This window comes from Vidua chalybeata, chromosome 1 (genome assembly GCF_026979565.1).
Source record: "Vidua chalybeata isolate OUT-0048 chromosome 1, bVidCha1 merged haplotype, whole genome shotgun sequence".
In the NCBI taxonomy this organism is placed as follows: domain Eukaryota; kingdom Metazoa; phylum Chordata; class Aves; order Passeriformes; family Viduidae; genus Vidua; species Vidua chalybeata.
In genome coordinates this window covers 105,301,043-105,328,304 of record NC_071530.1, presented here as the reverse complement: position 1 = coordinate 105,328,304, position 27,262 = coordinate 105,301,043, and the positions used below count along the sequence as shown (strand labels likewise).

Below are 27,262 nucleotides of genomic sequence, written 5' to 3'. Positions count from 1 at the left end.
GCATTAGCAGCACACTGCTCAGATTAACAGTGTTTATTAATAGAGACTGCAGTTCAACTTGCAGGATCATGTACAGAAAGATCCCACTCATGGGCTTCAACCATTTTTGTAAGAAGGACAAACAAGAAGGCTCTCTCCTTGTTTAAGACATTTCAAGAAGAGGAAGGAAGAACCAGGCAGAGAGGCAGGGAGGACAAATGCTTCATATTCTCTAATCCCACAGGGAATCCCCAGGAAAGATGGAATGGTTTTAGGTGGCATCACGCTACTGTGAAACTTGTAAACCACCCTTCCCTGTGTTTCCCTTCCAAGGGGACCCTGGGATGCACAGCTTTAGTGGCCTCTGACTCTCAGAGTTGTCTCTTCCAGGGGAATAGAGCCACAATACACAAGAGACTTTCAGGCAAATCACTGCAGCATCCCCAAATCTTCTGAGAAGGACCAGATTTGACATTATTTCTCTTTGGGTCATAGCTGATTTCCTCAACTGAGCAACTGAAACAAGACCTGCACACAAAGAGAAGTCTCAGGAGGCAGGAAAAGAGCATTCAATATTAACAAAGTAGAGGAATAAGATTTCAGCATTTTGTATTAAATCTGCTTATTCTTTTGAGGTTAGAGGCACACTTTTTGAGCCGATGAAAGAAATCACTCCCACCAGAGAGGCTGAGGTGGGCTGCAGAATTTAGACATACTAGAATAAACCATGTACTTTGCTTAGGTAAATGTTGGTGAAATTACATATAATGTTGATATTTATAAACATATGAAATAAAATGCTCCAACACTTTCTCTACAATTTTTCTTCAAAATTCTCTGTAACTTATATGCAGTTATAAATATAAATGATAAACACTCAGATTATGGAATACTAATTTTAAGGGCCTAATAATGGCAATAATTATTTCTGTAATTTGATGATGATTTTTAGCTGGAATCTTAGTCTGATTTTCCTGTGGACATATCTTGTGTAGCCATTTCATACCTGGGAAAAGTAAGCAGTGTTCATTTCAAAATCACACCACCATTCAGTTTGCACAAGGCTTAGAGTACATGAAAATGTAATAGATAAAAAAAGACTTAAAACTCTACAAGAAAACTGGACAGATCTATAAGAACAGAAAGGGAGGGAAAAAGAAAAGTTTCTGTCTGGTTTTTATGTTATGCATGTTTCTATAGCAGGACGCTGGTACATTCCACATATTCTTACTTTTCTAACATATTTTTCTCCATTCAAAATGAAAATGTATAATCTTTCTTTTTTTTTTTTTTTTTCCTCCTAGGAAAGAAGAAGTGTGGATTCTTTCTTCCTGAAATAAAGTATATGCTCCTTAGTTGAACTACCCCTAGTCTCAACATAGCTAACTGTTATATTACTGTGGTTAAAATAGTTGCATATAAATAAAATGTTGCTTACTAAAAACTGTGACATATAAGCTATTAACCAAAGACTGTAGAAATCTTTAAACTCAAACCCAAAACCAAATCCATTTAAATATTAATTTATTTAAATAAAATGTTATTTATGTTGTCAGTAAGGTAATCTTTGATAACAAGCTATGGTTCTGGTTATGCGAAGACTTAAGGACATAATCAGCTGTAAGCATAAAAGTAATTACTATTTGCATACTTATATTCAAGCACATTCTTAAGCTTTTTCAAGACTGATCCCTACAGATGTTGCACATTCAGCTAAGTCTGAAGGAACCAGATTTCCATCTGCATGTAGCATATTATTTTGCAATGAAAATATTCAAATTTTCTTCCAGTTGCTTTTGAAGCTTATTGTGTACATTAAATGACTCATCTGAATATGCACTAATGAGTAAGTCTTCTGCCTTTGGCATTTCTTACAAACAGTTGTCTGTCCCTGGAGTTAATTTCTTAATTAATTAAAATCCTTTATCAGTAAAGAACTTTGTTTCTCCCTAAATTATACACAACAGCTTTCAATGGTATTTGTAAATTATAATAGTGGTTAAGAACTGATATATCTCTCAGCTAGAAGCAGAGCTCTAGGTGATTTGGTATCATTTGCCATGCAAAGCTTTTCTAAGCATTTTTTGCACACAGGTATATGCACCATTCCTATCTGTAGCTCTGCTAAATGAAGCACGCTAATTTCAAGCTAATTTCAAAATTACAAAAACGTCTTTATCAGATATGAGCAGAGAAAAATATCCACACCCTACTTACACTTTATGTTTTCTTTTCCTTCTATACATACACATTAAGTATACGAGAAAAAAGCTATTTCACTCTTTTAATTAGTGGAAAAGATGATTTTCTGCCTGCTCCAAAGAAAGGTAGCATTTTCTAATCTACAGTCCTCTGTGCTCCTTAATTTCCACAATATACACCTGTATTTCAGGCCCCTAATCATGAAATATTATCAGTCATAACTCCTGTAAACACATCACTTGTCAGAAAGCTGGGCTTTATCTCAGAGATAAGTGACTTGTGAAATTCTTGACTTCCAAGAGACACTAATGAAGAAATATTCAGAGAAGAATCAGTTTCTTCTGACTAGCAGAGATTATACCTAGAAAATTTTCAGAGGACACCATGTTGGGAACAGTTGCAATCAGACGCAGGTTGGGATGCAAAATGACACAAGGACACGGGAGAAGCTGAGATCAACACGATGAGACCCAATAAACCCAAATGATGAGTACTACCTTAGTGAGCAGCAAATGTGCCAATAAAATATGAAGCAGGAACCTGATGACATGGCACGGCATGAAAAGAACCTGGCTTTGGAAGCTCAGGTCAGGGTGACACTGCTGGATGTGGAAGGTGAGCTGTGCATGGGGCATGGCACTGCAGGACCCCCAGAGCAGGGGAGACAAGGGGGCTTTGGCCGTTTGGGATATCCCAGCTGGGAGGATCTAGTGCCAGATGTGTGCAGCCTGCCAGGCCCAGCTGAAGGCTTCGGTCTTGTTCAGCTCCCAAATGGGATGCCTGAGGCTGCAGAGAGAGGGAGAAAGATGACAAATGCCAACAGCACGTTCCAGCACGGGCTGAACCTGGAGAGCGCTTATGGTGCCACTAGAGCAGAATGAAGTCACAGAATGACACAATCAATCAAGTACAAACAGACCTCTGAGCTCATTGGGTGCAACCTTTGACGGAACACCACCGTGTCTACTGGAATATGGCACTACATGCCACCTCGTCTTTCCTCAAACGCCTCCAGGGAGGGTGGCTCCACCACCTCCCTGGGCAGCCCGTTCTGATATGCGATTAACCTTTCTGCAAAGAAGCTTCCTAATATCCAATCTAAACGAGCCGGTATGGTTCGGGGCACTGGCTCGGGCCAGCCCTCCCTCAGGGGGAACAGCGCCGTGCGGGACCACAGCGGGCGGCTGTGCAGGCAGCAGCGCTGAGCACCCACGGGTACTGGGAAAAGAAAGGGAGGCGGAAAGGGAAGGTTATGGGCGAGGGAGGAGGTGGAGGAGGTGCCGCCCCGCCCCGCCCGCCCCTCGGCGGCGTTTGGCGGGAAATCGGGCTTTGGCGGGAAATCGGGCTTTGGCGGGCTCGGGAGAGGCGCGCAGCCGGAGCCCAGCGCGGCCGCAGGAGCCGCTCGCCCGCCATGCCCGCCGACGGGGAGCGGCTGAGCGGCCCCGCCGCCCGCCCGGAGCCCGGCGAGCAGCAGTACCTGCAGCAGGTGCGGCACATCCTGCAGCACGGCCACCGGCGGGAGGATCGCACCGGCACCGGCACCATCTCCGTGTTCGGCATGCAGGCGCGGTACAGCCTGAGAGGTGGGCACCGCCGGGACCCCCGGCCCCCTGCGCTTGCTCCCGGCCCCTGCTCCTGTCCCTGCTCCTGCACTGAGCCGGGATGAGTGTGGGCTCAGTGCAGGACAGGGCAGGGCTGTCCCGCTCCCCCCTCCCCCCCAAGGGGTCTGACCACGGGAGCTACACATCCTCTCCCAACTCCCTATTTCATATCCCAACCTCACAATGTCAGGTGGTGGCATTGCCCTCTATGTGGAGAAAAGCCGAAGTCTGTTCACCCTGACAAATGGCTGGTCCCCGCTGACACTCTGGAACTCTTTTCCAGATCAGTTTCCACTGCTCACAACGAAGAGGGTGTTCTGGAAGGGAGTGCTGGAGGAGCTGCTGTGGTTCATCAAGGTGCGGTATTTGGGTGTCTCTGTGGGTGGTGGGCCCGAGAGTGGCATAAACAGAACCAACTGCTGGCCAGTGGATTAAGGCATTTGGATAACTGCAGATGCTTCTGTTCTTACAGAAGAAGTGCAACCCCCTAATATTGTGGCCACATATGGAAGGCAGTTATCTTCAAGACATTCTGCATTTTAGTGCAGACTTTTGCTGCCAGTGCAATCAGAACAGTTTTTCTTCTATTTCTTTTTAAGGGAGAAAATTTGAAATACTGAGGGCTTGGACTAATTTGAGTATACTCCACCGCTGTAAAGCCTAATGCAGTCTCTTTTTTTTTTTTTAATCAGAAATAATAATATGAGACAGATAGTAGGCAATTTAATGATCTGCTTTTTAAAATTGAGATAGCTTGATTTGAACAGAAACAAGCTGTGTGGAACGACAGGTGAAGTAAGACTGATGTAAATGCTAGACTTTTTAGTAACAAAAAAACGAGATCTAATAGAGCTAATAGCTGTCCCTAGTATAATAAAATTCAACTATAGTTAGTTCATTACAATGTAAGTATTCCTTTCTATGTTGTGATATTATGCAAATATGGGAGAGTCTACATAAGCATTTGCTAGATAGCAGGACTCAAATACAAGTTGATTTTATAAAAGCTTTTGGTTTTGTTTTATTTTTGTTTTGGTTTGGTTTGTGTTTGGTTTTTTTTTGTTTGTTTGTTTTTTTTTTTTTTTTAATGTAAAAGACTAGACACTCCCCAAAACAGCATAATTTCTGTGTTGGATTTTTGAGGGTACAGATTTGGAATCTTGCAGGATTCTGTGACATTTTTCTGGGTTATTTTCTAATTTTTGTAATTTTAACAAAAGGATTTTTAAGACCTTAAGTTTATTATAGGTGACTTGGAAAAGACCATGCCTAGGCCATACTTTTTTTGTTAGTCTATTTTCATCAATCTGTAAAGTAACATCTTGTTCTCTGCAAATATGAAATGATATTCCACAGTTGACCTTGAGGCTGTTTGTGCATTCACAAAGTGTGAGAATCCTGAGTTAAACAACAGCAGTGTGGCGCTTCAAACTCCATCCCAGGGTGTTGCTCACAAGTTTTATTCTGTCTCCATGTGCAAGAACCTCATCCAGAACATTAATTACACTCTTCATCCTTTATGAGTGGAGAAATACTGTTGTCTAGCAAAGCTTAATAAAGCTGTTCTAAATCGTGCCCTCTGTGTTGGAATTAGGCTGCAGACATCTCATTGTGTTTTGTAGGGTTCTACAAATGCCAAAGAGCTCTCTGCAAAAGGTGTGAAGATTTGGGATGCTAATGGGTCACGTGAGTTCCTGGATAAGCAGGGTTTCAGCACCAGAGAGGAGGGTGATTTGGGACCAGTGTATGGTTTCCAGTGGAGGCATTTTGGAGCAGAATACAAAGATATGCATACAGGTAATCACATCCAAATACAATCTTGAGTGCTCAGTGAGACAGCTGTGACACATCACTTCCAGAAGTCTGTGTGGAATGGAATGTTCTTAAAGAACCATTCACAGCAAGCTAATAGCCAGAATAAAGAGTGTTTGAGAGAGTTAATTTAACTTTTTTTTCCTTACTCAATCTTAATTATCCTGAAAGATGTCGCTTTGTATACTGTAGTTTGGAATTTGTGGAACAGATGAGTCATAAAGCACACACTGTTACTCTTTTACCTAGAGCAGATGTGGTTGCTGATAGCTCTGGAAGGATGTGTGTGCTGCAGTCCAGAAACCTGAGCTAGCTCCGTTTGATAACAGAACACAGGCTGCCATCTCTGTATACCAGTGCAGAGTGCATGAAGTTGTTGTGCTGGAAAGAACTGGCGTCAGTACACTACATTCACTGGAGGCAGTGAAGAGAAAGATTTTTTTCCATTCTGCATCTGGAACAAAGTGGGGCGTTTCCACAGCTGATGATGCTGTGGACAGAACAGCTGTGACAAGTTCTGATGTGATGCAGTTAGTATTTTCAGTGGAACTGGTTTGTTAAACTGACTCAAATGTATTGATTCCTTTTTTCCAAGTATCTGAAAGAGAGGTTACAGAAAATGCTTCGAGGACTGCCATTAAGAAAAAGGGGTCAAAAACCAGATTGTCACTATCTGGTGTGATTTTTTTTTTTTTATAACTTGGATTAACAACATGGTTAGTTTTCTAGGTAGGGTATCTTGTTTGTTTTTTGGGGTTTTTTGGGGTTTTTTTTTGTGTGTTTTCAATACAGCTTCAAATTGCAGCTCACATTAATTACTAATATTAGACTTAGTATTGGCATGTTGGCCACTAGCAGAATACAGTTTTATGGTAACACAAATGATGCAAATTGTGAACTGACACATCTGAAAACTTACAGTTTCTCATCTTAAAAAGTCTAAGGCACAACATAGCATGGAAAAAAAGAACAAGATAAATTCCCATAGTTTTCCTTACAAATAGATTTCCTTAAGTTGCATTACTAATGGATAGGTAAGTAGCTTCAGGAACTGACATAACTATTTGACAAGGCTTCTGGCACAGTATTGCTGGCAGAAGAGTTCCTTGAGATGCCAATTGTGGATGGATTACTACCTTGTTTGCCAGCTTGGGTCTCCCTGTAACCATAATTTGGTGTTGCTGCAATAAGAGTTATTAGAAAAAAGTAGTTACCAGCCATGCTGATTGATTGACATGAGTCAGAACTATGATTAATAACTAATGACTTTATTATTCCAAAATCCATTCTAATGGTCAGTTAATTTCAGAAAATTTCTTACACAACTGGTATTAAGCCTAAAAATCAGCCTGTGAGTATCATTGGGTGAAATGGAATATCCTGTGCTACATGTGATTAAAGTTCCTTTCTGGAGCGACACGCTATTTAGTTTAGGAAATTTAGTTTTCATACATGACCTTGAGAGTGCTAGATGGATGCATTTATTCATCTGTCAAAAATTCTCTACTTTTGAGTGTGTAAAGAATGCTGGCACACTGGTCTGGGCATAATTTTTTTTTGTTTTGTTTTATATATATGAAGGAGCACTGTGGCATGCAAATTGAATGTTTAGAAAGGCATTTTAATTCAGAAATGCAATAAGCAAACCAGTCTAAATACCATGACTGACTAGGTGGTAATATATTGTCCTTTCCAGTACAGCTCTTGTCCTATTTGGGTAAAAAGTCATCATGAGTGATAAAATATAGTACTTTGTCCAGCTATTTTTTTGTATTGCAACTTCTTTTTCTTGGGGTTTAGTGATTATACAGATTTTTTAGTTGGTCTTAAAATAAATCAGGTGGTTGAAAATGGAATAAATAGGAATGGTCCTATTTCTGTGGGTGCTAAAGGTACTCTAAGCACACAAAAAAATTGGGGGGACATACAGAAATATCATAATGAGAATTTTACAATCTCTGGAGCATCCTAAGACCAAGAACATGTTTGGATGGTGCCAACTTATTAATCAGTTTCAAAGCAGCAATAAAATCTTCAGAGGTTGTCATTTGGATATCACTCTTCAGTGGGACTTGGGTGGGGTGTTAAGAAAATACCATGACTTGAATCTGTCCGGTTTAAATCTTATTTGTTCTATTTCTTCAGATTACTCCAACCAAGGAGTTGATCAGTTGCAAAAAGTGATTGAAACGATCAAAACCAATCCAGATGACAGAAGAATCATTATGTGTGCTTGGAATCCCAAAGGTATTGAACAGCTGGCGTGAAGTGAATGCGGTTGCACATTATATTGCTGTGTGCTAAATTGTATTCTGTTCCTGTGTAAAAGTCAGTTCCATTCATTGTCCTTGTTCATTCTTTATAAAACTACCAGGAGTGCAGTAAAAATGGCCAGGGGTTATAATCTTGATTCTCTTTCTACTTTATCCTTATGTTCAGACCTCAAAAATAATGAACTGTTACTTTAAAGTTTTTCTCTCCAGGTTAAAGTGAGGGATATACCAGTGTCTTTGACATACAGTCTATTCAAAGACAGTAAATCTTACTTTAGAAAGGTAAAAAAGCCAAACCATAAAAACTATATTAAAGCAATGTGTCTGGCTTTTAGCCATGTAATCTATTGTAAACTTAACTCTTAAAACTAGAGAACAAAAATATTATTTGTGTTGTAATCTTCTCCTTGAACATGGGTTCATATGATGAACCTGTATCATACGAATGATCAGGTCTATTTATACAGAGATATCCATTCACTCTGTAGGGCAACTTCTAAACTAGAGCTACTGCAAGAGAATGTTTAACTTTCACCAGTGATAGATCTGTGCTCCAAAAAAAATCACATAACATTTTCCACTGTTGTCTGAAAGGGTATGCCACATGCTATTGCTGTTATTTTCAAGGGTAAGCATTGCCAGGTGAAATCTGCTGATCCGTCACTGGCATGTGTTCTCAGAAAATATCTGGGGAAGGTTTTCTTTGCCAAGCTGTAATTTTACTCTCTGCACGTTTTAAGCGTAGAAAAACACTCAAAAGATCTTCTGGTTTCTGATTTTTTAAAAATGATCGTTACTTTTATATCTCAACAAGCACATTGCAATGGGAAGAGAGTAAGATAAAGCAGTTGGAATTTGCTTTAGAGTATATGCTTAATTTTACGCTTAATGTCTTCCTTTAGGGAATTCAGCTGTCTCACCAAGGTGAGTAGAAATAAACTGCTGTGTAACATTATGGCATAAGTCTGTTCTGTGGAATATCTGTTTATGACTTTCTGGTCATACAACCCAGGAGACAGCTTGTCATGACCTCGACTTAATTGCTTAGGCAGCATGTGCTCATAAACAAGAGAAAAAGCAACAGAATAACAGTGCAGTTGGCTCTCTACTGTATCTCATTACATACTTGTTTAGGTTTTTCATCTTCTACGTTCATAACACACTAATGCTCTTAATATTTTCTCCCCCCTCCACCTTCTGTACCTCAATTCCTAGATATTTCCCTGATGGCTTTGCCTCCGTGCCATGCCCTTTGCCAGTTCTACGTTCTAAATGGTGAATTGTCTTGCCAACTCTATCAGAGGTCTGGAGACATGGGACTAGGAGTGCCTTTTAATATTGCCAGCTATTCACTGCTTACGTACATGATTGCCCATGTCACAGGGCTGAAGGTAGGCTATTTTAGCATTTTATTTAATCTTGTCTGAGAAATGAGGGACTAAAAGATAAGGCTCTTCATGCCACGTCCAAGAAAAACTGGAATGAGCATACTGTTTGAAATCTTACTGATATATGTGTAAAAAAGGGCCCTGTGAATTTGACGTGAATTGCCTCTAGTTTGTATGGACAGTTAGAATCAGCAATGTAAGAATTTTAAAATTCGGGTTAAGCAGAAGATTCTTTCATGGCTTGAATCTGTCAAGACTGACCTGTTCACTAGTCTTAGAAATCTGAACTGAGTGCTTGTCCTCGTGGGATACTAATATACAAGTGATTAGATTTTGTAGCATGTGTTTATTGGAAGTGAATAAGTAGCTCAGAATTTGCTGTCAAGGTTCTAATCTGGATATTCTGCCCATCTAACTTCAGCTACAATTTCAGCTGTGTATTTCTTTGATTTCCTACTGTAGATGATTATGTAGATTGGTAGTATGTGCTCAAGTAGCTCCTGCCCTGACTTCAGAGCTGTATTTTGTAATTTGGCAGAGAAACTTAAATGCACAACAGTCTTGTACAAGGGAAAACCCCTTTTCTTTAGGGCATGTAAAAATTATACTAGAAAGGCTGTCAGTGCCTAATCCTCCTGCCACCAGCAACACAAAGGGGAACTTCTTAAAACAGGGCAATAGGGAAGAACCAGACTTCACAGCAACCACAGAAATTAGTCCAAGGTACTAAAAAAAGTGAAGTTTAACATTATGTCCAGCTGTTGCCTCTCAGCCACTTCCTCTCATGGCTTTGGTGGTTTTCAGTGTAACACATCTGAGGGCTGATCAGCGCTGGTCAGAGGCCAGTAAAAGAGCTGATGAAACTTCCCCATGTGAAATTCCATTGCTCAAAGGCTAAGTCACAGAACCTGCAAGCTCTGGGTGCTTGCCTGTGCCTGGCACCTCCACTGCTGTTTAGTAGTGGCTGAGGCAGCTGCTCTGAAGCCAGCTTTGGCGAGTTGTACTTACTAGAAGTGGGGTGGAAAAGCTCGATGTCACTGCTGCACCTGTTTCTGTCTCAGTGTGCAGGTCAGTATTGCTCCATTCATTTACCAAAGCTACTGTCATAGCAGGATTTGAAAGATACATTTTTTGGTAAGCAGTGGAGATTACATTATATTTTCCATTAATTATGTATTAGTCAGAGAAGCCTGTGCCCTTCACAGCTTTCAAGGATACAATCCTGTACAGAAGTGGCAATTCCACACTAGCCAGATGCTGAGAATCAATACTGTAAGCATTGTAATGTTTTGCTTTCTTAGAACCTGTCTGTTTGAAAACCACATGTATTCTTCATTCTTTTTCAGCCTGGAGAGTTCATACACACCTTAGGGGATGCTCACATATATCTGAACCATGTGGAACCTTTAAAAGTCCAAGTAAGTACTTATTCTGTACTCTATCCTTTTATCTTCCACAGTGCTTATTCAATGCAAAATCACCTTGATACTTTAAATATCCTTTTGAAGATACTAATTTTTGTGGGTTTTTTTACCTCTTTTCTATCCTAATAACTGCATTAACATCTGTTTAATTCAGGTTGCAAACAGAAATACAATACAAGCATGATTGAAGTGTACATCTGTGTACTACTCTAAAACCAAATTAGAGAGCCAGAATCTGCACTTTTAACTTTGAAAATAATTCCACCTAATACAATAACCCAAAATAAAATGTCTTTCTAATATATCAGGACAGGATAACTTAAAATTCACAGAGTTCATCAGTAATACTATTTGGCTGAGAAAGGCTACATTTTCTTCATGAAGTAATTTGTTGTAGTAGGATAAAATCAGTGTTTGATTTGATTAGACTAAGCTTGGACTGAGTATCCTCATCACTAGTATGGTTCAAAACCATCAAGAGAAGTAGTTATTCATTCAGACCCTAACAATGAGAAGTGAGAAGCTGTAGAATATTTGAAGCATGTTTGGGTCAGATTTTCCAATTTAAGTTTCCCTGGAAGGAATATAATCTGTAACCACCAGAACTGATTTGCCAGCTGAAAGTACTTGCAGTGCATTTGAATGATCAGGGAATTCACCTGAGAATTTTGCTACTGCTCTGTGTGAAAATACTAAGATAGATTCTACCTTTCTTGGAATTTTCAATTTTTTTTTTTTCTTAGTGTAAGTCTTCTTGGTGGGAAGGGAAAGCCTACATGGTGTAATCTGATTTGAAATTGAGAACAGAGTCTCCGCTTTCAACTATTAGCTTTATACAGTAAGCTTGCTTTTATTTCAGCTTCAGAGGGAGCCAAGACCTTTCCCCAAACTCAGAATTCTTCGTGAAATTAAAGACATCAGTGACTTCAAGGCAGAAGACTTGCAGATTGAAGATTATAATCCTCATCCACCTATTAAAATGGAAATGGCTGTCTAATGCTATAAACCAGCAGTAAATATTAATGTGGAAGTGCACCTAAGCTACTTAGTTTCTCTAAAGTGGTGTGGCTTTTATGTACTTCAAAAAGTATTTGTTTTATTGTTAAATCGCCACAGGCCAGGTCTGCCTTCAGTGCTCCTACCCTGTAATTGTACAGGACGGATGATTATTCCTGATATGCCATGCAGATGTTCACCCAGTTTTAAGTTGTTAGAGAGCTGCTTTTCTACACAAAGCAGTTGTTTCAGTTACCAGTGGCCATTTCTGTTACCATTCAGTTACTGTGTGTGAGTAGCACAGGCTTACATGCTTGATTAGGGACTGAAAATAAGAACTTGTCTGTGTGATAGAGTATTCCTTTAAGGTGGGAAAAATAGTTAAATATAGTCTAAAGAGTGTATGTTTAATAAAGCTTTTTTAAAAAAATCTTCTGGAAGGCATTATGCATATTTAATTCTGGTGTGGTTTTTTACAGTTAGTAGTAAAAAAGGGTTGGAAAGCAAAATGTCTTGGAGGGTAACATCTGGCAAGGAAAAACAAACTTCCCATGGTCTTCACAGATAAACCATCAGGAAGTCAAAAGATTTTAATGGAATCTTGCTGGAAATGCAATCTCTGCATAATGTCTCTGTAGCAGCAATTATTTTTTTATTCCCCAACCCTACAGAAATTACTAATTTGATATAAATCAAAAAGAGTTGCAGTTAAACAGAGGTTACCAGATAATATTAGTAATCAGCTGTCTGTCCCCATTTAAAACCAGATCCCACAAACATATGGACTAATTTTGTAGCCTGGAGCAGTAAAACCTAGAGATCATAGTGTTTTTAGGAATGGAGTTCATTAATTAAATTCTAGCAGAATTCAGCTTTCAAGTCTTCTTATCCTTGTACCTTCTACAGTAACTCATAAAATACCTCTTCAGCAGTTTAATTGTGAGTAGATATGTGGTTAATATTCATAGGATAGGCAATACATATTTGAACATGTAGAAAAATGCATAATAATTTTTAAAATTAAATTTTAAAGTCAATAAACTGGTAAGTATTGGAAAAGTGTACAATTTCAGATAATTTGAAGAATTTAATAATCAGTATGCTTTCATTCAGGGTCCTGCATAAGAGAACCACCGAATCTTTCTTACACCAATCTGATCACAACTCTGAAAATCATACAAAAATTTTTTGTAATTTGTTCTCTTTTCCTGACATTTAGCCCAACACAAGAAGACTGCACAAGAAAAAAAATATCTCTGCCTGTTGTAAGCACACCAAATGTAAAGAGGCAATTGCTTATTAGAAAGTTTCTTAGTATACACTGTAGTGCATCATTCTTGAAGACAGATGATCAGACTGAGCTCTGTCAGCTTAGATCCTGTGAGAAGCTTGGAATGGTCAAACCTCATCCTTTTCTGAGGCTACATTAAATGGAAACTCAGTAGCCAGCCTGCAGTAGAAAGCACTTGGGTCTTCTCTCAAATTACTGAACTCACAGGTAGTAATAAACTTCATCTCACCTGTACTAGTCTGATAATCTAAAGTCAGACGAGTCTGTTCTAGTTCAGATGGTCCAGGTTTTCATTAATGGTATGTCCCAGCTGTAGGTTGTCAGCCACTTCTTACCATGTGCATACTTTTTTAAGTTAAAGGTTCTTGAGTGTTCCTACATTCCTCTAAAGTACAAGGAAACAGATTAAGCTGCACATTCATTTAACAGTTCTGCCTACACTTAGCAAGTAAAGTTCCTTTTGCTGGAATCCACTTTATGTAACACTGCAGATAAGGTGGATTCTGCCGGACATTTTAGCAAGTGTAGCCAGAGAGGATGTGAAAAAAAGCTGGCCTCAGGGCTTTACTAGTGGGGATTAGCAGTCTCAGTGGTTATCCAGGACAGGAATACCTAGCCAAGAGTAGAATTCAGAATGGGAATCATTTACTTCTCGTCATGAATTGCAGAGGAGTTATGGACATACATAGCATACATAAGCAGACCAGTCTCTATAGCTCTGGAAGAGCTCCTAGATTTTAGTATAGGAATTAATTACAACTTCACTGTTTCCCTTTATCAGCATCATTTACTACCAATAGCAGTTGAAGTGAAGCTTGTACCTTGAAGACCAAGAAGGTTTATGGTTCTCAAAAGATCAGAAAGATATAAAAAGCATTTCAACAGCACACTTTAATGTGAGTAAAAGTAAAAATACATTTTAAAATTTGTAGGTATGAGAATTCTAGGAGCTTTCATCCAAAATATGAATATTCAAAGAATTTTAATATATGGAGCTAAACAGGAGGTACTGAAGGAATTTTGATTTGCAGAATATGAACACTGCTCATGCTGCAAAGATGACTACTAGGATTGCAGGCCATAATCGGAGCAGTATTTTAGACAAAACATGGGATATTGCTTGATACTTTCAAGAGATGCATCTTTGTATCATTTCTCCATTTTCCAAGGGCCATTCAACAACTCAGAGATAGCAGTGAAATTTCTTACCACTTTGGTCAAATACCAACTTCTATATTCCACCTTCTTAGATGAGTTTTGTAACCCATACTATTTCTGACATGTTATGATATGTTGCAAAATTTGCCTTACTTGCCTTGCAGTACCACAAAGAATATTAATTATCTGATTATGGTAGGTGAAGGATCAGAAAATAAAGAACTGCTGAATTTTTGAGATAAACATCCATCTGATCAACCATCAAAATCAAGTCTTCTAATGAGCCTGACTTGGTGAGTTTGTCACCATAGTGACTGGGCACCTGTGAAGTGTCTGAATGTGGAATGCAGCCCAGGTTTCAAGTGCCTTTATTAAAACCACAAACAGTTCATATCCACCTGCTTGAAGTTCAACCCACCCTTCTAACCTCCCTTTGCAACCCACAGGAAGGTGAGCTTGTGGGGTAACAACACAAATACAAGCTGTGACCACCATGCAGCAACATGTTTTTTAAGGAAAAAAAAAAAAGAGCAATCACCTTAGTCAGTTATTGGAATTTTTTTATATAACTAACCTATTTTCAAGCCTTTCAGATACTTGGATATAATCAAACACAATCAAGTGCTGGACTAATTGACAGAGGCCAATATCCATACTAGAGATGACTGCCACACTGGGACATGCAAAACCTTTTGGTGTGTAACATGAAACAAAAATTACAGCAGTGCATGCAAGCTTATGCTCAGAAATCACAATCATGACAGCTGAAGAAACTAATCAGACTGCCTTGAAGGATGGGGAGAGAAAGATTTTCTCATTGCTGCTGCAATTTGCAGAGCCTTTCTCTGGAACTTTTTGGCCATCAGCAGCACAGACAAGCTTTCATTCACACTTCCCAGCCTGCAGCTGTCAACTTGGAGACAACTCAAGGCCTTGGCTTGTAGAAGATGTTTAAATATCACTCTGTTGTGGCAGTGTAAGGGAGAAAATGGAAAGTTAAGACCAGGAGACTCCCAAATTAACATATTATAAGAGCTGTTGGCAACTCATACAAAAGCATTTGTACAATGTCCCTCCTGTGTGTGTCTCTATAAATCCAAATCATTTAAATTTAAATGAGAGATCACATGAGAATTTGAATGAACTTCAAGGATGTTGTCAGTATTTAAAATCAGCTTATACTTGTAATGTCAAGAACACTACACCTGACACGATGAACTGAGGTACACTGAATAAAAATCAGTGTGTGCCAAAGGACATAGTTGTACTGGATTGAGTTTGGAAATTACTGCCACTTAACTGGAAGTTGAATCCCGTAAGTGAAAGTGAAGTGAAAATGCCAAGTGAAAAGAGCTGCTCCATTCCAGGCCACAGACATGGGCTTAATGTGCACAAAGGCACGCCAAGTTTGTAGTGAGACTATTATGTAATGCTCACACAAACTGATCGAGCAGCTCTGCCAGATAATTGACTCACACACTCCCTCAAAATCTTTTTTAGCATGTAGGCTCCTTTGGGAGCCAACTCACACTCCTCTGGTCAGCTAACTGTGTCCACAGACAGGAACTGGGGGCACTCTGGGGACAGGATTCAGCATGCTTGGGACTGCACAGCTTTGGGATCTGCTTGCCTACGTGAATGAGCAGCTCTTCCCATTTTGAGGCAGCTAAAGTGAAAATAGCAGTGATTCTGCTGTAGGAAATCATTCTTCCTCCTGGAGACCAGTCCAGCCAGATGAGAGATGGCCTTGTAGCTGAGACACACTTGGAAAAGAGTCAGGATTCAGTTTCTAGCTGTGCTACAGATTTCCTGTCTGGAGCTGGACTAAGCTGTTCTGTCATTTCAGGCCTCATATTAATTTCCTGTGTTTCTAGAACAGATAATTGTATTCCCCTTATTCATGGGAATAAATACATTAAATGCTTATGTGGTTCTCAGGTGCTATGGTGAAAAGAAGAGAAAGGTTATATAAAACATTCAGTAAAGCCAAAATTCAGGACTGGCCTTTAATTTGTAAAGCAAGGCTATACTAATGGGTAATTCAAACTCATCCTAATAGATATTCATTATAAAACACACCCTGTTGCAAATAAAGTGTCCTATCTATTGGTAGACAACATCTGAGAGTGAGAAGTAAAATTAAATATTTTATAGCAGGGCTTGGCATGAGAAACTGGCAGCAGAGAAATTATGCTAATGTCATCACTGTTGTTTCCAGTTGCTGCAGAGAACCAAGAATTTGTTAATTCACATTGTTTGGCTCTGTAGATTTGGTGTCAATACTTGGCAAAAAGATGGGTGCAATAAAAACCAGTTTACTTTAATCTGGAGACTGGTATACTAAAAAGTATCAGCCTGTCTGCTGACACCTTGCTATTTATGATATATCTGGGAGTTAGTCTTTTCAATGAGTCTTTGGACTCATTAAAAATATTTCATGCAAAAAGTTTTTAAATATAGCTGATGGCAGTGACTTACTACTAATGCTAGCAATGAGTTTCCCTGGGGGAAAAGACAGGTGTCACCCTTTTCAAATAGCTGCAAATGTATCAGAAAAATTCCTCCTAGGGCCAGACGGGGCACTGAGTGCACTGACAGACCTCACCGTGACCAGTCTCACCCGGGGCTCACACCTTCTGCCCATGGGCCTTAGTTTCTGCCTGGGTTGCATGGCAGGTGTACCTGCCTCCAGCTGTGCTACAGCTGTGGATGTGTCTGACCATGGAACAACACCCCATCCTGGCTGGACACACCCTGGGCCATGTCTGACCGTGGTTCTCCTCACTCCTGGCCTCTGCTCATCCCCATCCCCAGGGAGATGAGGCTGGGGCCACCTCACTGCCCCCTGCCACCCCTGGAGGTGGGACAAGCTTGGCTGGGAGGACTCTGCCCTGCTGCCCCCATGGGGCTCCCCAACAGCTCCCAGTCCTTGGGAGGAGCTGGCCCCCATGGCATCCTGCCTGCCAGGTATCTCAGGCTGCCTCAAGCCCTAAGCCAGCAGTGCAGAGCCGGGCCTGCAGCTGCACAAAACTTTGCCCTACAAACCTGGCATGACTCTGGGCTCTGGTTTAACCCCAGCCAGAAACCCAGCCTCAGGCAGCCGATCACTCATTCCCCACCATCGGGGTCAGGGGTGGGATTGAAGGGAGAAAGCTGGAAAATTCATAGTTTGAGATATGGACAGTTTAATGGGGAAAGCAAAACCTGGTACACAAACCAAGCAAAACAATGAATGAATTCACTGCTTCCCATGGCCAGCCATCTCCAGGAGAGCAGGGCCCCATTACACATAATGATTACTTGGAAAGACAATCGTCACCACTCCAAATATTCCCCTTCCTCCTTCTTCCCCCCACTTTATACACTGAGCATGACACCACATGGTCTGGAATATCCCTTTGGTCAGTTTGGGTCACCTGTCCCAGCTGTGTCTCCTCCCAAACTCCCAGGCATGCCTAACTTCCTTGCCAGCATGGCAGTATGAAAAGCAGAAAAGGCCTTGGCTTTGTGCAAGCCCTGCTCAGCAATAACAAAAACATTTCTATATTATCAACACTGTGTTCAGCACAAATCCAAAACATATCCCTTCCCTGGCCACTGTGAAAAAATAACTCTAGCCCAGCCAAAACCAGCACACCCTCCCACAGCATGAACCTTGCCCAAATGCTGAGTCTGACTGAACCCCTCACAAAGGGGACTTGATGATCTTCAGGAGCCATCTGAGAATCCCCACTTTGACCCCCACCAATAAGCCTGCCAGGGCTCCGGGGCTATGCAGGGTCTGCCTGAGCCCTTTACCTGGCTCCAACAATCCTTGTCCCTTTCCCATTTCCATGTCCCTGCCCTGGTTCTGTGTCCCCTGAAATGCCCCCTACACCCCACAGCAACCAAATTCCCCTTCAGAGGAATCCCATCAGAGCCCACTTCTCTGTTGGATGAGAGGATACATCTGCCTTGGAGGCAGCTCCAGGCAGAAGCAGCCCTGCTGGCCCTGCCCAGCCTCACTAAAAGCCCTCCCCCATCAACTCTGCCCTGCTGGACCCATCTCAGCTCAGGACATGGCCCCAGTCCCCACCTGAGCTGCCCCAGGTGTGATCGCAGCTGTGCAGAGCCATGGACCTCACTGGGTTGGACCCTGAAGTACAGGCTGAGCCCTGCTTGACCTGAGCCTGACTTCAACACCATGGACAGGCTGGCAGTCCCTGGGTTCCGTCTGAACCTGGTCCCTGTCACTGGGAAAGAGCTTAGCTTGCCCTCAGAGCTGTCTTGGCACCATAACCTTGTCTGGTAACCTTCCCAGTTCTGGCTGTTCCCTCAGACCTGCCCTGCCAGCCATGCTCCTGGTTCCCCAGCCCTCCTGCACCCCTGGCAGTGCCACTGGTACCACTGAGAGGATGACTTGCAGCTTGCTAACAGCATGATTTCCTGGGATGGTGATATTTACAACTGAGTTAGGACAGCCCAAATAGAGTTCGTGCAATTAGAGGAGCCTGGAACCTCTCCCCTCTAAACCCCTCTCCTTCATACAGCCACTGCAGAGTCATGTCTACACATGCACTGCTGTGCAGTGTTTTGCTGCAGCAAAACACTGGCTGAAGCACCAAACCCACAGAGCAAAATGAAAATGGGAGCTCGATAATCATCCTTGGGCTACAGGGGATATCAGCTTCATCAGCCCTTCAGCGCTCTACAGACCACGTTGTCCAGGCTGAACTCTTCTGCACAGGTGATATCCAGGCTGTCATGGACCTGCAGTGTGCTCCACAGAGCAGCATGGATTTCACCTTTGTACCTCGCTTCTCCAGCCTTCATATGGGCAATCACAGGATGCATTCTTTCATATTTCACACTGATGTAGGAATATGAATTTTTGGCAATTACTTTCATAATACTAGTGAAAAAAAAAAACCAAACCAGATATTTCCAGGTTGTTCACAGAAATTGTGTAGGAACAAATGAGCCAGGGAGATAAGATGAAGAGAGGCAACCTTGGTAGGGAATTGCTGAAATAGAGACCAAGTAATTTTCAGCTTTGGTGTTTAACTTCACGCAAAGGAGTTTTGGCACCCGCTCCAAAGGTTATGTAGTAGATTCATTAAACAAACAGTAATTAGGAAAAAGCCCAAAGTACTTATACATATATTCACACGTTCTCTGGTTGCTGCACCAATTCCTAGCACTGTTAAGGCCTTCAAGGAAATAACAAACATTCAAGACTTGCTTCTGGTTTTCCGAATTCCCAGTGGAGTTACTCAGTAGCACAAAGGATGGAATAATAGCACACTGTTTTCTATGTGTTTTATAGAAAATGTTATAAAACTTTTTATTGATTGTTTTTCTGCTTTCTCTTGTCCATAAGCAATGTAAAGGATTATATAACAGGGTGTGTGCAGCAGTAAAGAAATACACATAGAGTAGATCTGGGGTTTTAAGAGTGCTGCTAGGTATAGCATGTTGAGAACACAAATTCTGAACCAAACTTCCAATTTCACTGGAAACCATACATTTAAAGAAAAGTCCATTCCCATTTCATACTAAATGTTGGCTGCCTTCCTTATGCAAGCATTGCAGTCCTTTTACATATTTTTTTAGAAAGAAACTATTTATTTAAGCTTAAGGGAATACAGGTGCAGAATATGTATTAAGGTGCTGTAGCAAATACATTTAATGGTATTCTGAATCACTAACTCAAACTGAGCTCTGAATATGTGAAGGAACAGTATGAACATTACATCAGTACTGGAGTCACTGTAGTATTATTGAAATAAAATATTAAACCTCCAAGCTTTGAAACAGTTGCATGTCCCATCTGGATATGTATATCCTCATCTGGAAAAGTTGGCTCCTTAATACATGAGGCTTTAAACCCAGCTGGTTCAGTGACCCACTGTATTGCTTCCTTTATTTCCCATTTTGCTTTGCATTCAGCATCTGAGGTAAGAAAAATAAGAGTCAAATACAGTGAGGCTTTCTAGAGAGTTATTTTTCCTGACAAACTGCAAAATGTTTATGGAGTTCGAAATTCAGGAAGTAGAAAGCAAATGAAAAGTTGGAATTGCTGTTCTGTCTGTATTGTACTTTTAGCTGTACTTACTCAGTGTCGCAATGACTATGTCAATATCCAGACTAGGTTCAAACTAAGCAGATCAGGACCTGTAGGAAGTAGAGCAGTCTTCTGTGGGAATGAGTATATCTTTGGCAGCATATATTTAAGTTAAGCACCCTAAAATATACCCATGGCTGCCTGAAATTTTCAGCAGAAAAGCTTCCTGACCAAAAAAAAAAAAAAAAAGAAAAAAAAAAGTGCAATAGTTTAAATAAGATGAGTTTTTGAAGCAGCATTTCTCTCCCACACAAGGGAATTTTTTTTTCTATAAAAAAATGAATCATCTGAAAATTACATCATAAATCCTCTGCAGGCTCTTCAGGTCCTTGCCATTCTATATTGACAGAGATTCTGGTTCAGCATTCCATGATTTATGGCATCCCATGAAAGCTTTGTGCTGCACTGCAGCACTCAGAGTAGGTCAGCAGCTGTAGTGTGTCAGTGAACGTATGGGGCAAAGAATCTGACCCATAGCAGTCAGCAGAGTAACCTTTCAAAATAAAAATGAGTGACTTCCATCTACTTTTTCATTTTCACTCAAATATGTTAGTTTGAATAACTTCTTTTCCAGCTTATTTTTGGCCAAATATCCATTAAAAATTATTAACAGGAAGCCTCTCTGGATATAAAAGGCATTTTAAATCTTCTAGAAGACAATCCTGGTAGTGAGGTTCCCCCACAGACTCAAATTTCTGGCACAGAAATGCAGGTTAAAATTCTTAGTAATAAACCTACTTCAGCCATATCCAATACTGCTATTAGTTGAAATAGATCAACATTTGTTGATATCATTATTCAGGATTTGAAGAAGGAAAAATCCAATATTTGTCAATAAATGCATATAAGAGATATTTCACCTAATGGTTTTAAATAGAAAATAACATAGTATAGTAGCAAAAAATTATGTTCACAGTTATTTTGTCTGGCCAATCTTTTGTTGTATAGATCTCAATCTGTAAATATCATCCTGTAGATAAGCACCCACTTTTACTTTGAACGTATATGCATACTTGGAACATGCAATAGATCACTTCTGAATGATTAATGGGGTCATAAACTGGAATCCATAAACTAGATTTTACAATTTTAGCATGACTGTCTTACAGAAAGAACTTCCTTGATACTTCTCCTCCCTTGTGAGTAAGCTTCATCCTACTCTGAAAATAAAGCGGCGATGGCGTTTTGTAAGTCAACGGAAACGCGTTTGTCTTCACTTGTGATCAGCCCTCAGCTTGCCCGCACCACTCCTGTTTCCCTGCAATGCAGCATTATGCAGTAGTGAAAGGGGGGAGTGTCTGGGATACAGAAGCAAAGTCATCACTGCCCATGTCACAGACCTGCAAGAGTTAGACTAAACCCAGTTTGTCCTTTCAAAGCATAAAACACAGAAGTAGAACACTCAGTTCAAGAGTTTACATTATCCAGCCTTCTCTCAAGGCATATGTGTGCAACTGCAAGCAAAGTTACATCAATTAATTATACATCTCCAAATAACTCCATCACACTGCATCTAGAATAATATTAATTTACATGTAATTAGAATAAGCTTTTTATTTCTTCCTCACAAGTAGCTAGAAGAAATCATCAGAAAATGAGATCAGATATATTGGTAACATACAGCTGAACCAAACTCCTCATCCCAGCTAACTGTAACAAATAATACATTTTTATAATCCAGATATGAACATCCCATAACTTGGCAACAGTATTGCTAGGTATATCAAGGTGTGTATTTTCTGAAAAAAAAATACCAGTATTAACTTGATCTGACACCAATAAACTGAGGAAGTCAAGCACATGCAGCTCTCTCTGGCAATAGGGATGCTGTTTATGAAGGAAGCCAAGGGCCCTCTGCTACTGACAGTTCCAGAGTATCCCTCAAAATGATGGCAACCAGAATTTATAGATTAAACCAGAATTTATCAAATTTTGAGGTTCATATTGACTCTGAAGAAGGCATCTCCATTTCTCATCCATGAAGTTACCACAGGATAAGGTTACTGTGCTTCTCAATGTGGCTATCGAAGCACAGATTTTATGTACTTTCACTAACACTCCTAATGCTCATACTTTTGGTTAATTCATAGCACTCCCCTGAGAATCCCCATGTGCATAAGCCCCTTGCATAAACCAACAACAGCTGTACCCATGCAAACTCACTCTTACACACAATATACCAACAAAGAAATTTCCATTTCTATGTTATTTCCATGGATATATCTTCATTCATAAACTCTGCCTAACTGGGAAAATCACTGAAATGCTATTGAGCCCACTTTTTTACCTCCCCAAATGGTAATGATAGATTTTCAGTCAATCAGAAAAACTTGTGTTCAGGAGCAAGCAGTGAGAATTGATCATCATCTGTTAGCATTTCCCACTTCACATACTATTTAAAATCTTACAGCTGTAAAATTGAACATTCAAACCTGTTTTAACTGCTGGTCTGAGTAGCCCAGACAGGAATAGGATCCTGAATAAGTCAGATGTCCATACTTTAACATTTTCTGTTCTGAAGCAGATAAGAATAATTAGAAGTCAGGCTGTGTTTTAGTTAACAGCATATTGTTTTGTTAAATAATGCATCAAATAACATTATTTGGGAAAACTGAAGGATGTTTTTACTTCTTTATTTTTCCCAAAACATGGCATTTTAATCAAATAGATAAGTTTGGCCAAATAAGCCCTTCCTTCTTCTCCCTAGCTTTTTTATTGCAAAAGAACTGCAAAGCAGATAAATCCTTGGAAGAAGCAGAGATTGGTGCAAGCTCCCTGCTAACCCAATGCAAAGAGTTACATGGCAAAACATCACCACTGTGGCACAAACCTGATGTTTGACATTGCACTCCTGGGACACACAGGAAGATGCCAGCAAACAACAGGTTTCATCTCACACAGTCCCTTCCCACTCTAAGAGATGGGAAGTAACTGTTTGCATCAAGCACTGATGTACTTAAGATCACACCTTTCTTTTTTCCCAAGCAGACCATTTTGGAATATTTCTGCAGGGGAACAAGAATGAATACCAAATTACACTGAACTGGATCAAATTCTCCTCACACTCCAGGCTTCATCATTACCATTGTTCCTCGAGCCTGTCAGTCTCACAGGCTGATGGTGTGTTCCTGACAGAGTTACTCCCATCAAAACTGATGAGACAAGTCCAGGATTAGGAAAATGGAGGGTACCAGAACTCCAGCTTTGAAGGAAAGATGACTTACCATAAGCTTCCTCCTCTGGTAGCACACCAGTAATGTATCTGTATTCCATGCAGATAGCAAATGCTTGGCAGCCTGCTTCAAGCATGACATATAAAATAAAAAAAACCCCATAGCATGATAAAACAGTATGATGAAAAAAAATTAAGTAATGCTAATCAGTTGAGGATTGCCTGTCAATCTTTTCCCCATTTTTCTGAAGCAAGCGGGGAACTGAAACAGCAGATATTCTAAACCTTCACACCCCCCTCCCTCATCAGCTTGTGTTGCACTGCCAAATGTGTGTTTACCTAATTTCATGGCTGTGAGTAGTTGATAATAAGCCCTTTTCAGCTTCTTTTTAAACTCTATCCAAGCAGGAGTAAAAGATTAAACAGGAAAACCAAGTCACACTATTTTAGCTGTCAAATTAAAACAGAGAACACCCCTATTCTCATACCTCCTGCTCTCAGAAAAGGAAATACCCAGTTATTGTAAGATAACTATATACATATATATATATATATATACATATATATAAAACTTATATTAAGATCTTTTAGATCTTGATACTGAAGGGAATTCCACCACCCCCCCAGAATGACTGATCACTTTAGCAAACAGTTCAACACGTGAAGGCCAAATGTTTACTAGCAGACAATGGTAGCAAAGGCAATTAAATTACCAAGTTTGTAGTTTTCAGCAAGGAATTGTTTTTGTGAAAAAGCCCCCAGCCATTAAAAAAAATGAAAACAAACTCACAATTATCCAGACTTAAATAAAAGCAGCTTCTTGTCCAAACCCTAAACAAAGTCCTACAGATTAAAGCACCTTCTTTAAGTGCACAGCTTCCTATAGCTGTAGACATCAGTCCCCACTGCCGGCTGTGACGCCAGAGAGGCACAGACAAGCTGTAGAGCTTCCCTGGGAGAGGGGCTAGTTTGCATCTCTGCTCAAGAACAGACACTGGAAGAGGGCATGTTAGGAGGGAAGGACTTCTCTGGGCAGAAAGCAACACTCCCTGACAGTGACATAGCTTCTGTCTGAAATGAGCTGTAAGACCATTTTAGTTTGGATGCCAGGTAAAACATGTACTCTTCTAATAACGCCCAGTTCCTTTAGACTTTCTGACCATGTTGACCTCTAACTTTCACATAAACTAGAAAAAAATAACAAATTAAATAACTGGAACCACAGTGATGCCATAACATATGGATTTTTTTTCTTTATGATGAAATGTCACAAAATGCAAGTAACATTTACATTTGGCATGCAAAATTAATTCCTGACACCAAAGCTAAATGGTTCTCAACACCAAGCAAGAACATTTGACACTTTCTCCTGAAAATTGTTAAGGATTGAGCATCCTTATTAACCTGGTTTCATTATGGAAGCAGTATTGATGGAGTGATTATTTAAAAAGGCGTGGAGAGATAATAGCTGTGGTTTGTGGGAGTCTGTAATACATGAGGATGTGAAAGCTTTGCCCACTAAATTTCTTTCCTTTATTACAGATTACCACAAATACAACAAAAATTGCCACTAGAAAACATATCTATTGTTAATAAAATGAATAAGAATGAATATATATCAAGTTATTTCAAATTAATATCTGCCATCAATAATATATATTATCAAACAAGAGCATGGTATCAATTAATAATAACATGAATCAGTATTGTGGTACAACCAATGAGAACAGCAACAAAGTAGTTATATACTATTTTAGATTATTGTTTATCATGAATGAAGCAAATTTATCAATGGTATAACAGTAGATTTTTAATGTTTACTTATATATTAATATTTATGCTATTGATATGAAGTGAATTTGCCAGATTTCAAAAGCAGCAAAACCATCTCAAAAGGTGGGAACAGCCTGGGGGACCAACCCTTCCTGAAAGGGAGGAGGACAGACCTAGACAGTAAGAGAGCTGGTAGAGTCCCATTTCCAAAATGATCCGTATCACAGACTTTTTTTAGCCAGGTGTCTCTGGGGAGAGCCCAAAAGCTCATAGAAAGGTTCTATGGGATTCGACCAAGAAGTTCTCAGGCTCATTTTTGGATGAACATAAGGTGTTTTAATAGCACATAGTCATAAGAGGGAGTGGGGCATTGAGCAGCCAATAGATCCTGTTTAATTTCTATTTTTCACAGACAATTGGGGATGCTGTTCTCAGTTCTTTCAAAGCTATTATTTTTTTCATACTGTTTTACACTCACATGACAAATTGTTGTTACAGTCTCCTTGTTTGGTGCTTATCAGTGGTATCTGTGGATGTTTCTGGTTTCTAGGTACCTCAGCTGCACTTCAAAGAGGCCAGCTGCCCTTTTCAAGGATGTTTTCCTCTAGTTCACAGGGCTGGTCCCCAGGCTCGCAATTCCAGGCAGCTCTTTCTATGTCAGTTGTTTTTTTTTGTTTTGTTTTGTTTTGAGCAGGCGTATCTTTTGTTCAGTCATTTTCCTTTCTAACCAGGCTGCCTTTATGGCACATCACTGCCTAAAAAGGCTATTTTTAATAAATAGTAACATGTTAAGTATGCATGGCTCCCAGATAAACAGCATATTCAGTAGGGTAGTGGCTAAAAGGTGAAAATCTCAGATTAAAGTATGTGAGTAAAAAAGATGAAATAAAGAGAAGGGTATAAACAGGACTCAGCAGAAATATTTTCTTTTAGAAATGCCAGAGTTCCACAAAATTACTCTGTAATGTTCCAACCAATTCCAGCACTAAGCACTGTGCAGTGGCTACAATTTTCCATCCTGCAAAAATTAAGCATGGGCAGACTCTCCAAGAACTCAGCAATGACTGCATTTTATTTGATATTTTAAAGCCAATCACATGTATAGATTATTTCAAAATCAAGACCACATGCAAATGAGGGCAACCAGGATGTCTCTGACTGAATGAGCATTCTTACATTGAAGTCCCATGGGCGTCACCTTTCCCTCTTCTTTGGCCCACAGAGTTTTCTGGACAGCACCTATAGCCAAGTGGACAATGCCCTTCTCTGGTCCAATCTACTGAGCAAAAAAATGTAGAGCCCTCAGTGTTATCCACAGTGGTTTGATACTCATTGGTGTCTCAGTTTCTGTTAAATGATGTTTTGTTCCCCACAGTTTAAAAGGCTGCACCGTTGATAGTGCAGCAAGCGGAAAAGTCACTATGAAAAAAAAAAAAAAACAACAAAAAACAAGTAATATTGATTAAAAATTACAAAAAAAAAAAGAGAAGGTGTAGAAATGTGCAACTTGCATCAAATACCCCCCTGGAATTCTGACTGGTCACTTTCACACTGGCTTGCTGAGAACAGCACATGTTCCCAATTTCTAAGAATGCAAATGAAACTATTTTGTGAAAATTCACAACTTACATCTTTGTTACCGTCCTTTTCACAACAGCACCTTAAAATGTGTCTTCCAGCAGAGTTGCCTGTTGCTGATAAGTTCTCTGGAGAAGCCTTCAAAGTTGTTGAAAATTTCTCCCATGTCTCTATTGACCACATGAATAAAGAAAGCCTTGACAGCACATATGACTGCCAAGCATAGCCGAATTTACTGCCTCATTACATCCAAATGCCTGTAACAGAAGGATTGTGGGCCATTTCCTCAGCTGATACTTTGAGAATTAACCTTTTCAGACAGTCTGTGAATTTGAAGTACCAGCATGGAACCATTCATTTTGTGCCAGACCTGGGTGGCCACTGTTTAGTTGAGTGGTCATGCTTCATCTTATACTTCCTGTTTCCAGATCTTACCCCTTCACCCCACAAAAAACCAAAACAAACAAAAACACAAACAAACAAAAAAAACCCACAAAACAAAACCAAAACCA

General features: G+C 40.1%; 2 protein-coding genes across 2 annotated transcripts; one reads left to right on the top strand and one right to left on the bottom strand.

Moving 5' to 3' along the window:
* The first annotated feature begins 3,542 nt into the window (after positions 1-3,542).
* Positions 3,543-12,119, top strand: TYMS (thymidylate synthetase). The gene is made up of 7 exons (XM_053947656.1): positions 3,543-3,764; positions 4,066-4,139; positions 5,405-5,579; positions 7,740-7,841; positions 9,083-9,258; positions 10,602-10,673; positions 11,539-12,119. The coding sequence occupies exons 1-7, from the start codon at positions 3,593-3,595 to the stop codon at positions 11,674-11,676; spliced, it is 909 nt and encodes a 302-aa protein (XP_053803631.1). The 5' UTR covers positions 3,543-3,592; the 3' UTR covers positions 11,677-12,119.
* Positions 12,120-13,756: 1,637 nt separating this feature from the next.
* ENOSF1 (enolase superfamily member 1) lies at positions 13,757-23,500 on the bottom strand. Its single transcript, XM_053941879.1, has 8 exons — positions 23,452-23,500; positions 22,660-22,742; positions 20,219-20,261; positions 19,903-20,055; positions 19,273-19,303; positions 14,977-15,099; positions 14,699-14,797; positions 13,757-13,787 (listed from the first exon to the last, which is right to left on the bottom strand). The coding sequence occupies exons 1-8, from the start codon at positions 23,498-23,500 to the stop codon at positions 13,757-13,759; spliced, it is 612 nt and encodes a 203-aa protein (XP_053797854.1).
* Positions 23,501-27,262: the final 3,762 nt, after the last annotated feature.

Coding starts and splice junctions, on each gene's coding strand:
- TYMS (XM_053947656.1), top strand. CDS start 3,593: ATGCCCGCCGACGGGGAGCGGCTGAGCGGCCCCGCCGCCCGCCCGGAG. Junction 3,765..4,065: donor GGCGCGGTACAGCCTGAGAG/GTGGGCACCGCC, acceptor ACTCTTTTCCAG/ATCAGTTTCCACTGCTCACA. Junction 10,674..11,538: donor TGGAACCTTTAAAAGTCCAA/GTAAGTACTTAT, acceptor CTTTTATTTCAG/CTTCAGAGGGAGCCAAGACC.
- ENOSF1 (XM_053941879.1), bottom strand. CDS start 23,500: ATGGAATACAGATACATTACTGGTGTGCTACCAGAGGAGGAAGCTTAT. Junction 20,056..20,218: donor CATAGTCATTGCGACACTGA/GTAAGTACAGCT, acceptor TTCTTACCTCAG/ATGCTGAATGCAAAGCAAAA. Junction 13,788..14,698: donor TCTGAAAGGCTTGAAAATAG/GTTAGTTATATA, acceptor TTGGTCTTCAAG/GTACAAGCTTCACTTCAACT.